A 13297-nucleotide genomic window follows, 5' to 3' on the forward strand; every position below is an offset into this window, starting at 1 on the left:
CACTTAACATGGCTCATTAAGAATTGCCCCTAAAGACTTGGTGACCAGAATACACATTTTGTTTCCTGGCCAATTAAGTAGAATTAGTTGACCTCCATGCCAATGTTTTTCCAAAGCTCTCATTTAACTTAAAATCATTAAATCATTACATGAAAAGGTAGAGTATTATACTGAACTGGAAGCACAATTCTGCACTCTCTGCATCTTTATCTGAAATGTCATCATCACACCAATGAGCACAACTTGGAGATATTCTGCAATTATGGTCAGTAGGTTGAACTCAACACCTTGTTATGTAATGAAATATTTTATCTGAGGATTTAGTTTAGTCTGTATGAAAAAGTTATTAATACATAATGAAATGTGTCTGAAGTGGAAATGCTATACAGGCCTGAGGCCTCATGCAACGCCTTTAGAACTGGAATGTGGACTGTGAGCAACAACTTATCAGCCAACAATACACTGAGCAAACCCCTGTAACCTGTAATAAGTAGTACATTAATACCCCTAGTTTTAAAATCACATGTTCTTCTATTACATACACTGTGTGCAAAATTTTTAGGCAAGTTGTATTTTTGAGGATTAATTTTATTATTGAACAACTGCAGTGCTCTCAGTCAATCCAAAATGTTAAAGAACCTATACCTGAATGTTTACGAAAGTAAAAGTGAGGTTTTGTCTTTCTTACGAGAATATATATATATGTTTTGCTATTATTAGGCAACTATTAGTATGCAGAATTATTCTGCAACTAAATAAAAAAACGAAAATGTTCCCATCTCACTTGTTTATTTTCATCTGTTAAAGTGAGAATAATAAAACAACTCAAAATGTACCAATAAAAATTTCCGACATGTCAAAAAAAAAATCAGTGACCAATATAGCCACCCTTCTTTTCAATAACGGTCACAAGCCTTCCATTCATGGAGTCTGTCAGTTTCTTGATCTGTTGACGATCAACATTTTGTGCAGCAGCAACCCAACCCGGTATCACGCCGAGGCGTGAGATCCACACGCATGGACCGGCGGCTCTATTACACGCCTTGCCTGACCAGGGCGTGTGAGTTACACGCGCACCTCTCGCCGTCTAAATGAACGGAGGAATAGTCTAAATGAACGGAGGAATAGCACCAACAGGGGCCGACATGTTCTCCCAGGAATAGCACGACATGTTCTCCCAGCATTTCAATACTATCTAGCTGCAGCCCCCTGGGTGGTTAGGGTTAGGGCAAGGGGACAGGGAGAGGTTAGAATATAGCCTCGGCGTGAGATCGGGTTGAGCAACCACAGCCTCCCAGACACTGTTCCGAGAGGTGTACTGATTTCCTTCACTGTAAATATCCCGTTTAAGCAGGGCCCACAGGTTCTCAATAGGGGTTAAGTCAGGTGAGGAAGGGGGTCATGTCATTATTTTTTCATCCTTAAGGCCTTTACTGGCTAGCCATGCAATTGAGTACTTCGATGCATGTGATGGAGCATTGTCCTGCATAAAAATCATGGTCTTCTTGAAAGATGCAGACTTTTTCCTGTACCACTGCTTGAAGAAAGTATCTTCTAACTGGCAGTAGGTTTGGGAGTTGATTTTGAGGCCATCTTCAACCCGAAAAGGTCCAACTAGCTCATCTTTAAAGGCAACTATTAGTATACTTTCTTCAAGCAGTGGTACAGGAAATCAGTACACCTCTCGGAACAGTGTCTGGGAGGCTGTGGTTGCTGCTGCACAAAAAGTTGATTGTCAACAGATCAAGAAACTGACAAACTCCATGAATGGAAGGCTTGTGACAGTTATTGAAAAGAAGGGTGGCTATATTGGTCACTGATTTTTTTTTTTTACATGTCGGAATTTATTTTTTGTAAATTTTGAGTTGTTTTATTATTCTCACTTTAACAGATGAAAGTAAACAAGTGAGATGGGAACATTTTCGTTTTTTTATTTAGTTGCAGAATAATTCTGCATACTAATAGTTGCCTAATAATAGCAAAACATATATATATTCTCGTAAGAAAGACAAAACCTCACTTTTACTTTCGTAAATATTCAGGTTTAGGTTCTTTAACATTTTGGATTGACCGAGAGCACTGTAGTTGTTCAATAATAAAATTAATCCTCAAAAATACAACTTGCCTAAAAATTTTGCACACAGTGTATGAATGGAATTTCAACATAACTTCACCTGCTTAATAACAGTCCAGGCCTGAGGACATCCACACATCAATATTAAGACATTGTGCCACATACTGGTGACATGGATAGCACCACTTACTGTCCGATTGTCCTTTAACCCTCCAGAACCCAAGCTATTTTGGACCATTTCAGTTTGTTTGGATTTATTATCTAATAGCGCTTGTATAACATTAACCCTTTAATGCACAGTCAAATAAGCATCATCACATCATTTCCAGGACAACCTGGGCTATAAGAATATTTTTGCTGCAGTGACGAACAAAACAAAAACAAAAACGGACATTGAATATCACACATATTTATTGAAATGACACACATAGCAATATTGTATTAGCTTTTTCTTTCCTAATACACTTCTCCCAAGTCTTGGGAGTCAGAAAAAAACCATAACTTATACAGTATACAAACCACTACAGCTCTTCAAAAACAGTCCATATATTTCTTCCCTTATGCCATTTCCTAGTGCCATTCTCATAGACTGTATGTATTAGAAGCATTTCCACAAGAAACAGAGGCCACAGAGGTAATTTGGGTCAGTCATTTCTCGACTTTATTGGATTGGCCCTGAAGCATACTCATAGACCAGCATTCCATTGCTGGACAGACGTAAACAAACCCCTGATAGGTCGAATTATTCTCCAGAGCATCATGGAAAAGCTAATAGGGCTTTAACAACAAAGCTTAGAACAGTAAACAATCGAAAATGGATAGTGTAGACCAAAATACTATCAATCTTGGATCTAAAGTATGGATTTATTGCACAAAGTCATCTAAAAGAAGCACAAGTTCAAGGAAAAGAAGCACACATTGTGGAGCTTTATTACTAAGTGACAGAAGCTTATTTTTGGCTGTATACGCAGACACTTGGAATTTTGATGAATATTACGCTTTTCTTTTCAGCTACTGGATAGTGTAAGTGGTTTTCTTTCGGCAATTGTTAAAGAGGACCTATAATGCTTTTTCTTCTTTTCTGACCTATAAATGCTATTATAATGTTATACAGTCATGCTACATGACACCAAAGTGTCAGATAATGACATACATGCATTTTAGACAAATTCCCTGCTTACTGTCTGGGGTGGCTGCAGGTGGCTGTGCACAGCCTCAACACTCCGATGCAGTTCGCGGCAGCCTAGTCTCTAGTTTCCGGGTTTTATCTACGTAGATAAAGCGGATTTTCCATGTATGGTCATGCTGCTACACGCTCAGACATGTCCCTGTCCCCCCTCCCCGCCTGTTTAAATCTGCCCGCGCTCACACTGCAGTCCGCTCAGTGTAACATGAAACTAGGGGGCGTGCCTGTTGCTATGCCTTCTCTGATTGGCCAGGTTCAAACAGAGTGCAGAGGGACAGAGCGTTTTTGCTGAGAGGCTAGACTGCAGTACCAAAGTTAGACTGTAAAATAGTATAATAGCACCCCTTTAAAACAAAACGTGCATTTTCAACCCGCTGTCGGGTTTTGGGGTAGGAGGAACGGGGCTGGCCCACGCACTGACGAGTGCAGGGGTGCGACGGCCCATTCATCGCTGCTTGCAACTTGAATTTATGATTCTATTACTCATTCCAGTAACACTTTATATTAATGGTACATAAATCATGAATTCATGTCTGAATTAATGCATGAAAATGCACAAATTCATCCATGTCGTACTTCATGAACCATCAGTAATTCACTAGGATTAATGCTATCTCATGCTTGATTTAACACAGGAACAATACATTTTTTAATGCTTCAGCTAAGGTATGTTAGTCATCATGATCTTTGAGTTATTACTGATGATCATGTCTGACCAGTCACACCAATACACATGTGTTTTGTTAAATACCAAGTGTTGAAATCATGATGAACTAAGCATTAATATTTCATGACTTCATCATGTTTGTGGCCCCTCAAATGAAGTAGTGACTGAGTATATCAAGTTGATACTTGATATAGTGGTGACCTTGAATTTAATTAAATCGTTGGAAGAAGACGAACCAGGTCACCACTTCATTTGAAGAGCCAAAAACATGATGAAGTCATGTTATCCACCATACTTCTTCTTCTTCTTCTTCTTCTTATTATTTATTAAGTTACAGGCCCTCAGATCACGTGTGGTTTTGCTTCGTAATGCTGGTTCACTTGCAAAAGGGGCAATATGAAAGTGGACCACACCAAACAAAAAAATCTAAACTCTATTTGATCTGGACCAAAGCAAGTGAACTAGCAGACTTTCCCAGTGTGAATACACCCTAAGAGAGCCAACCGGCTCACAGTGACATAAGGCAGACTTCTCTATATGGTCATGCTGCTGCATGCACCAAGCTGTCAGTTTGTTTACGGTACTTCAGTCCATGGATGTTAACAAAAGAAGAAGACAGAGTTCACTGTGGTTCAGGTGAGACCTGCAGCCTTTCTTGTGTTGATAAAAAAGAAGATACCTTCTTGGAGTACACTTTAAAAGTGTTGACCTCCTGTAAAATAGTAAAGGATGGATAATTAATTTGTAACAGAAGCACTTCCTTAATATTACCACCTAGAGGTATTAGTACCAGTCTGCACTGCAAGTAGTTACAAGTGTAAAGTAAACCCTTGATGAAATGAGTTGACACTTATATTGACCAAGTACTTGAACACTTTCTGTCATACTCGCCATGTTTGTCAAGTAGATGGAAAGCAAGACACAGCTGCCAGTGGCACCTTTGCATTCGTTGGCTATTGAATAGGAGACATTTTTAATTATGATAGATAATCTTGGGTGATTTGTTCCCAATTTTGATGCCAAAGCAAGATTTATTTCTTGTGGACTGATGTGAGGTAGTTGTGGTCTGAAGAGTGTTAGGACTGTGGGGACTGGACTGCTGTCTTTCAGTCAGGTGAGGATAGATAGAAAAAAACAGTGACATACAATTCCAAGAGGCTAAATAAACTATATACAACTAAAGAAAGTATATTTAGCTACTGAAAAAGAGGCTTTAGCGTAAAGACTTGAAGAGTTTTACGTTGCCAGTGGAGACAAAATGTGGGTTTATTGAGACAATAATCTGCAAGCACATATCCGGCAAAATCAATGTGGTAGCCTGAATGGACCCAGAGCTCGGTGCTTGTTAACACAAGAAGACCTGAAAAGGTTGGCCTGTACCATGGTTTCCAGTCAGCCACACTGGGTAGAACAAGGTAAATGAAAGCCGAAAGTTGGTTGAGTTTACTGTAAAGTGGCCTATTCACCACTACAATCTCATTTAATCAGATTATATACATCTTTAACTTCACAGACTTATAGAAATCACCTTCAAAGATGTGTTTCACAATTATAAATGCCCAGGCCAGCTGAGGACTTGTGCAGCTCCACTGTTAAACCACCGTCTGGATCCACTACTGACAAATATAAAAAAAAAAAACAGAATTACGGACATGGAAATTGAATCTAGATAGTTAATGAGAAGTTGCTATCACTTATTATTGGAGCCAAAAATGAATTTACTGCAAACTGATGAGGAGGGACTACTTTAACCCCATAAAGACTAAAAGATTTTCTATAGAAATATCGTAAGCCTTACCTGTTGATTCAGTTCATTGTCCTTGTTCTTCCAAATGACGACTAAGGCTTGATTGATAAGCCTGGCTTGATGAAGGCAAGATACAGCCTGTCCGTGGGATTTACCCTCCAGGGATGTGCCATTTATGGATAAAATGCTGTCCCCTTTCTGGATTGTGCCTTCAAGGCTAGCTGCACCTTTGGTGAAGACCCGATGAACCTGGACACAAAAAGTACGTCTCAAAGAATTACCAACTGTCCAGAGATATTGGTGAGAACTATTAAAACACTAGTTGACTTGTCTCTAAGTATTCTGTTTAACTTAACAGTTGTATACCTTTCATTCATACGTCATTGTCATTTCATTGTAAACGTATTGTTATCAAGCAGGTGGCATTATACCATCAAACCCCTTTACCAAGTCATGAGTCGTCAGGAATCTTACAAAAACAGGTTATACAGTGGGGAACATAATAGAAGAGACAACTGCAACCAGAGCGCTGTACACCACCGCTTCATCTTCTATTTTATTTATGTCAAATGTTGAATGAATAAATATCCAACAAAATACTTTACATACATCCTGTAAGCAAATAAGAATTATGTGAAAGTCGCACCTTAACGTCCTGTCATTCATTGTTTGTGCGTGTTTAAAACAAGCAGCTATACCTGCATTTAATCAATGAGATAATTAAACTACTGCTAAAATGTTTTAGTATATTATTTGTGAGACAAGGGGGTGAATGTAATTAATTAAAGCTTAACAGCCAAATATGTTTGAAACACATCAGCGATGCAGCCTGTGAAAGAACAAGAGTATTCTTCTCTGCTATCATAGCATTTTTTATCATAGCCGACCCGCTCTACCACCTGAGCCATGGTCGCCCCGATCAATCTCTATTCATACAGAAATCACTAAAACAGTGTGTGCAGTTCATAACACATCTCCCAGTCGTTCAGCTCTGCAGTAATTGCCAGATAGAATTTTGAGTATTCCGCTCGTTTTTATCCAATCAGGAGACAGAGCGCTATCAAGAGGTGGGTCCCTGTGCCTGTGAACGATGACTCGCTGCTCTCCATCACAGCACTATCTAATGAAGACGGCTGTGCGTTCATGTGGTGGTGACGTAGGGACGAGGGAGGGGACTGCTCTGTGTGTTCATGTGGTGGTGACGTAGGGACGAGGGAGGGGACTGCTAACTGCAGTCACTGACAGGAAGTTAGCTTAAGGACCAAATCGCTTACTTCTCCTTTAAAATTTAACAAAAGCTTGCCAAAAGGACTTTAAAACAGTCTCAACTGAGGACAGTATAGAAATTCAAATAACTAAATACATCTTATGCCAATGTATCTCCTCTTCTCATTCTCTAGATAAAAAGCTATTCACACTATAAGTTATTCATAAAAGTCTCAAAAGTGTGTGTAGGACTTTATTACCTACTAGTAGTAATATTAAGCAAGACCCCATGACAACTTGCAATGCACATTCTCACCAAACTGAATGATATACAGCACTGCATGTACACAGTCAGTCCCTCCTGGGGCCAGTTGCATGAAGCACCTTTAGTTTTCTACTGAAGTATTACACTTAAGGTTAAATGTCTCCTTAGCTGAGGGTTCGTGAGCTTCTAAATACTGTACTTACAGTTATTTCCTTCTGCTCGCGGTCAACTCCACCAGCAATACTGAAACCAAGTCCTGAACCTCCTTCTTTATTCAGGACAATGAGGTGAGTATTATGGTTAACCTGCCGAGAGTTTAGACAGTCAATGAGGAAACAAAAATTCATGTAGAAAGAAGGAATGAAAATAAAAATAGTCTACTTAACGTGTTGAATATTAAATGACAGGTGAAACAGGTCTTGTAAATGTATATAAAGTTACCTCTGAGAGGGCCTTGGCCTCCTCTAGCAGGGCAGATACATGGGATTTAACTGTCAGGGAAGACAACAGGGTTTGCAACTCACAGTGGCTGCGAGGAGAAGTAGCCAGCTCTTTTAAACTGTAGACAAAATGAGTAAAATATATTTACTGTATTTTTTCCACTTATTACTATTTCAAACAATACCTATTAATGTACTCGAATAGAAGGACCACAATGAAATTAGGTGCACAAATATTATTGGTTGGCTCGCTCATTTTATCTTAACTTTATAATATCTGTACTGCCCAGCAGGAAATAGCACAGTTTCAGACATTGATACAGGCTTTCACTTTCTCCTGTTCCTTGGCATTTAGAAACAGTATGACCAGACGTACCACCAGCAATGGAAGATTTACAACCTTCAACATTGGTATAAACTGTCCTGTGTGCTACGTGTACCTGGAAGTTTGCTTTAAAAGTACCGCTCATACGGTAACACTTTCTATGAAGGTCACCTATATAATGCATTATAAGCACTTTCATGAGACATTATAATGTGTCTATAAGGCTTTATAAAACGCATTATAAATGTTAATCATGCATGACAACTTATAACACCTTTTATAAAGTATTATAAGTGATACATAACATATTATAAGTTCAGCATTAATAATGCTTTATACCTCAATGTCAAAGTGACATCAGTGTTTATAATAAATAATCGGACACCTGTTGCACATTATTAACTAATTAACTCAATTATAAGGCACTACGATCAGTATTTAGTGGCTCTCAGTAAAGTGTAAGACAAAACAAATTACAATGAATATCAAAGCCATGTGTTTATTTTCCTGAACAAAATTTTACATTTTTCCAATGCACATTACCTAATGTCATTCAACAGACATCCAAGAGCATGAAAACTATCTTTATATTTTTTTTAGCCCGTTTCCTGTGATCTCTAGATACATTTCTGGAGATCAAGGGATAACTGAGCTGGTTTTCAACTCATTACTTATTCATTTATGTGCCGCTATCCCCAGATCACCAGTTATTAATTTTGTTCCCGGCTTCCGTACCTATGTCTCTTCCTGTGTTTATCAGGAGTGCCACTTCTGACAGCTGTGGCGATCGTAGGCTGAACTGAAATGTCAGATCAGGGAGGAATGTGTATTGATCAATCTGTTACACCTTTCCTGGTATTTGGCCTCCAGACCGTAGTCGAAGGAGCACAGGGGAGACATTCCCTTCAGGGCCGATGTTCTTTCGGGGTTAACACCCTTCACTTCCCCTGGCAGTGTTTTTTTTTTTTTTTTTTTTTTTTACCTTTATTTATACTGGGATTACTCAATGGGATTTAGTAAATCCCATTGATTTAGTAAATCCCATTGAGACCGAAGACTCTTTTGCAAGGGAGACCAGTTTTCCTTTCCCACGTTACCATTCACACACACATTCATACACCGATAGCAGGCTAACTATCGACATTCACACGAGGCAAGGTAGGCGAAGTGTCTTGCCCAAGGACACAACGACCATGACACAGGTGGCAGAGCGGGGATCAAACCTCTAACCCTTTGACCTTTGATCATCAGCCGACCCGCTCTACCACCTGAGCCACAGTCGCCCCAAAGGGCTTGCCTTAGGGCCGGAATGATGAGGCCACCCTTCTTGAGAAGCTGGTCACTTTATTCTTGGTTAACAGTCACTTTACAGTACATTAGCTTATGCTGCATTCTCTCGCTTGCACACACACAGCCAGGCTCATTTTTTCCTTCGCTTGATTGACACCAAACACTCCTCACTTGTCCACTGACATCACTTACACAAGACACTGCCATTCTCGCCATTCTCACTACTCTCCAAACAAATCCATTAGGTTATATTTCAATCAAGCGCTCACAGGCAGAAATTGCATTGTGTATCTGTGTTAAGACATACTATTCAGATCAGTGCACATCATTTAAGGAGAAGGCTAGCCTGGCTGCAGCTATACAGGCGACGGCACAGTGATCCTACTGAGGTTGTTAACATTGCTGTACGCCCTCTCTCTAGTTGTCTCGCACAGCCAGACCAAACTGCAGCAAGTAGTATGGTCTGGAATCGAGCTATATCGTTTCAAGTATAGGGGGAAAACTGGGCTGACCGTTTTAATTTTTTAAACATTTTTAAGATATATTTTTTTGTATTTATGCTTTATTGATAGTGTAGAGACAGAGTTGAAATGGGGCAGAGAAGGGAGTGACATGCAGAGAACGACCGCGGGCTGGAATCGAACCCGGGTCCGCTGCTGGCCGATGCCCATGGGGGGGGACCCCCTACCAACTGAGCTAAGGGCGCCCCCTTATTTCTTTAAACCAATCACAATCGTCTTGGGTGGTGCTAAGCCCATGACGCTGCAAACTGTCCTTTCAAAATTGTGCAATTTGGTGGACCTATTATAAAAGATAGCGGAAGAACACTATCTATCACTATGGTAGGCTATTGGGGCGCTACTCTGTGAGAGACTCGTGGCGTGCTGCTCCCGTAATTTGCATGTTTTTGGAGTTGTTTTGAGTTTTCTGAGAGTCCTTAAGTGCGGTATTTACCGACAGCAAGTATGACTACTACGGTCAAGTATTTAGCGAGTTTGTGTGTCCTGATCGCCTTTCTGGAACCAGTATTTGCGATCTGTATTACACCGGCAAACTCCATGACACGCCATGGAGGGAGGCTCACCTACTCACGGGAGGCTTTGCTGGACCTGCGGCCTGCCTCGCTGGATCTACAAACAACACCTTCTTGCCTGAACGGGATTCCTCAGCATCTACAGAGGAATCATTACATCAGGCGCATTCGTAGGAAAAGGGGATCCAGAGGAGGAATATGGAACAGAATGAGGAGACGAGGTAGGAGGCTGCCACTACCTGCAATAACTCTCTCCAATGTGCGGTCATTACGCAACAAAATAACTGAACTTTCCGCACTCATCAAACTTGACTCAGACTACCGTCAAACCAGCCTCTTCTGCTTCACGGAGACATGGTTGTCAGAAGAAATAACTAATATCGATATAGATGGATTTAAGATCATCCGTTTTGATGTCAACACAAAGTGGGCTGTCAACTTCACTGTCAGAGAGACTGAATGCAGTAAACACCATGAAATCATGATAGATAGATAGATAGATAGATAGCTTTATTGTCATATGCACCGTTACAGCACAATGAAATTTGCCTTTTCAGTACACACCTCTCCAAGAAACATACAAGACAGTGACAATAACATGGGTGGACAGGAGATAGTGTAACTGCAGGGTCGCAGCAGTGCCGCGCCCCTCTTTCATAGGAGGAAAAGGAGAACAACAGGAAAGATAGGTCAAAAAAATGCAAATCTCGAACTACGTTCCTTATGGGAGCGCAGTGCGTGATCAGTGAAAAACCACCTTAGCACAAATAAGCAACATGATAAACACCACAGACAATAAGACTCGTAGACAATGCACATTAAAGGAACGGGTTAGGGCTTTATGGGAAGGTAGGTGTCACAGCCCAGGCACCAGGGGGCGTACGCAGCCGGCAGGCGCCCCGCCCGCAGCTTCCGGTCCGCAACGAGGGAGGGAGAGGGGGACGGATTCAAGAGGGCTTGATTAGTCAGGGTTACTGTGTGCTATGTGTTTACGTGTGTGTGTGTGTGTGTTCCATGAAGCTATCTCTGTCCAGACGTAGTGGGAGTCTACAGGCGCCAGGTGTTATGAGACAGCCGTGGAGACGGCCTCGGGGCCCGGTCACAGATAGAGTTCACAGGAGAAGTAGGTGATGGGAGGGTGGGGGTAGAGCGTCTCTCCACGTAAACATCCCGGAGAGAGAAGAGATAGCACCGCGCCAAGGACGGTGTAGGGAGCCGAATCGAGAGATTGTGATTTTGTTTTGGTTGAGACTAGGCGCTGGAATGAAGCCTGTCTTACAGTCACTGGTTTCCGTCTAATAATCCGAAATCCAGTGGCCTTTTCCAAGTGCCTACGGCCGGTTAATGGCAGCCATGATCGAATCCACTTTTCGAATAAGTCCAGGAATCACTTCCAGCTTGCGATTCACCTCGCTTATCACTTGAGTCTGTGCATTAACGGCCCGGCACAAACCCTCAAAGACGGGCAGCTTCTCAATGGCCTGATGTGCTGCCAACGCCTTATTACCGTTGCGGTAAATCAGGAATCCGCCAACTCCAAACAGCAGGAAACCTGATACCATGAGCCCAATGATGTAGATGTCTTCGGCGTCCTCAATGGAAAGTATTGCTAGACACATCTGGTTCCAGCCACTCCACCCGTCCCAGGTGTATCCAACAGTAAAGGTTCCATCCGGACAGGAGGCTTCTCCTTTGCCCCCTTTTCTCGTCGAGAAAATTTGGTCAATTGCAGAAAGACCCCAGCTGATCAGATCCATAATTTAGGTTTTTCGGAGGAATATGCAGAGAGACACTCGGAGGTTAGACAGAGACAGCACAAGACAGGAGAGAGCAGAGCAGGAAAGATAAGGGTTTCGGGAGGGAACAGAGTATGCGACTGCCCTCGTTGAAGTGCAGAAAACAAGCAGTGTCGTTCAGGCCTCACTACCTTCCCCATGAATTTACACAAATTACAGCCATCCTAGTGTATGTCCCTGGACCTGATTTCGCATTTGCAGCGGAGCGCATTGCTGACTGCTACAACAGAGCTGTCAATCAGAGCAGCGATCAGCCTGTCCTCCTGCTCGGGGATTTTAACAGATGCGATGTCACCACACTGCTTCCAAACTTGGAGCAGTATGTCACCACACCTACCAGACTTGACAGGACGCTGGATCTGTGCTTCGGTAACATACCGGGAGCTTACGTCGCAAAGCCCCGCCCACCACTCGGTCGCTCCGACCACAATGTCATTCTGCTGCTTCCAAAATACAGACAAAAACTAAAAACAGAAGACATACAAACAAAAACTATTGAAGTCTGGAACAATGACTCTGTTGATGCATTAAGGGGCTGCAGCCTGCATGGAGATCACAGACTGGGAAATATTTTTCCAAAGCTGTGAGGGAGACCTTTATCTGCTGACAGACTCTATCACCTCCTATTTGTCTTTCTGTTTTATTCCAACAAAACAGGTCAAGCTGTACCCGAACAACAAGCCTTGGGTTACCAAGGACCTGAAACAGTGTCTTAACAACAAAAAAGTGGCATTCCTACAGGGAGACAAAAATAGAGTGAAAGAGTGTAACAGTGAATTGAGAAGGAAGACCAGGCTGGCCAAACTCCACTATAAGAACAAAGTGGAGGAAAAATTCACCACTGGCAATGCAAGGGAGGCATCGCAGGGACTCAACACCATGATGGGCAGAGCCCAGAAACCGGCCCTCATCCAATGCTCTGACCCCGCCACCTTTGCAGAGCAGCTCAACACATACTACAGCAGGTTCAATATGCCACACCCCCAGAATGACTGGACCCTCACCAGCGATTCATCACTCACAGTGGATAAAGGGAAGGTCACATCCATGCTAGGCCGCATCAACCCTCACAAAGCCTCTGGCCCAGACAGGCTCAGGGGCAAGGTGCTGAGGGGATGCTCAGCTCAGCTGGGTGATGTTATCACTCAGCTATTCCAGCATCTCCTGGACTCCAGCTGTGTCCCACGGATGTGGAAGGGGTCCACGCTTATACCGGTGCCGAAGAGAGCCAACGCCAGGGAGATGAATATTGTAAATAAGAAACTGTT

General features: G+C 42.1%; 1 protein-coding gene across 1 annotated transcript in view; it reads right to left on the minus strand.

The window, feature by feature from the left end:
• Nucleotides 1-5484: 5484 nt before the first annotated feature.
• Nucleotides 5485-13297, minus strand: part of pdzd2 (PDZ domain containing 2) — a gene marked incomplete at its 5' end in the record, with an annotated part of 91829 nt that continues 84016 nt past the window's right edge. The window contains 4 exons of the mRNA XM_080048209.1: nucleotides 5485-5540; nucleotides 5726-5923; nucleotides 7349-7450; nucleotides 7587-7704. Coding sequence (XP_079904335.1) covers nucleotides 5520-5540; nucleotides 5726-5923; nucleotides 7349-7450; nucleotides 7587-7704 — 439 coding nt within the window. The 3' untranslated portion in view covers nucleotides 5485-5519. The remainder of the gene's footprint in view (nucleotides 5541-5725; nucleotides 5924-7348; nucleotides 7451-7586; nucleotides 7705-13297) is intronic.

This window comes from Ammodytes marinus, assembly GCF_949987685.1.
Source record: "Ammodytes marinus genome assembly, chromosome: 2".
Lineage (NCBI taxonomy): Eukaryota > Metazoa > Chordata > Actinopteri > Uranoscopiformes > Ammodytidae > Ammodytes > Ammodytes marinus.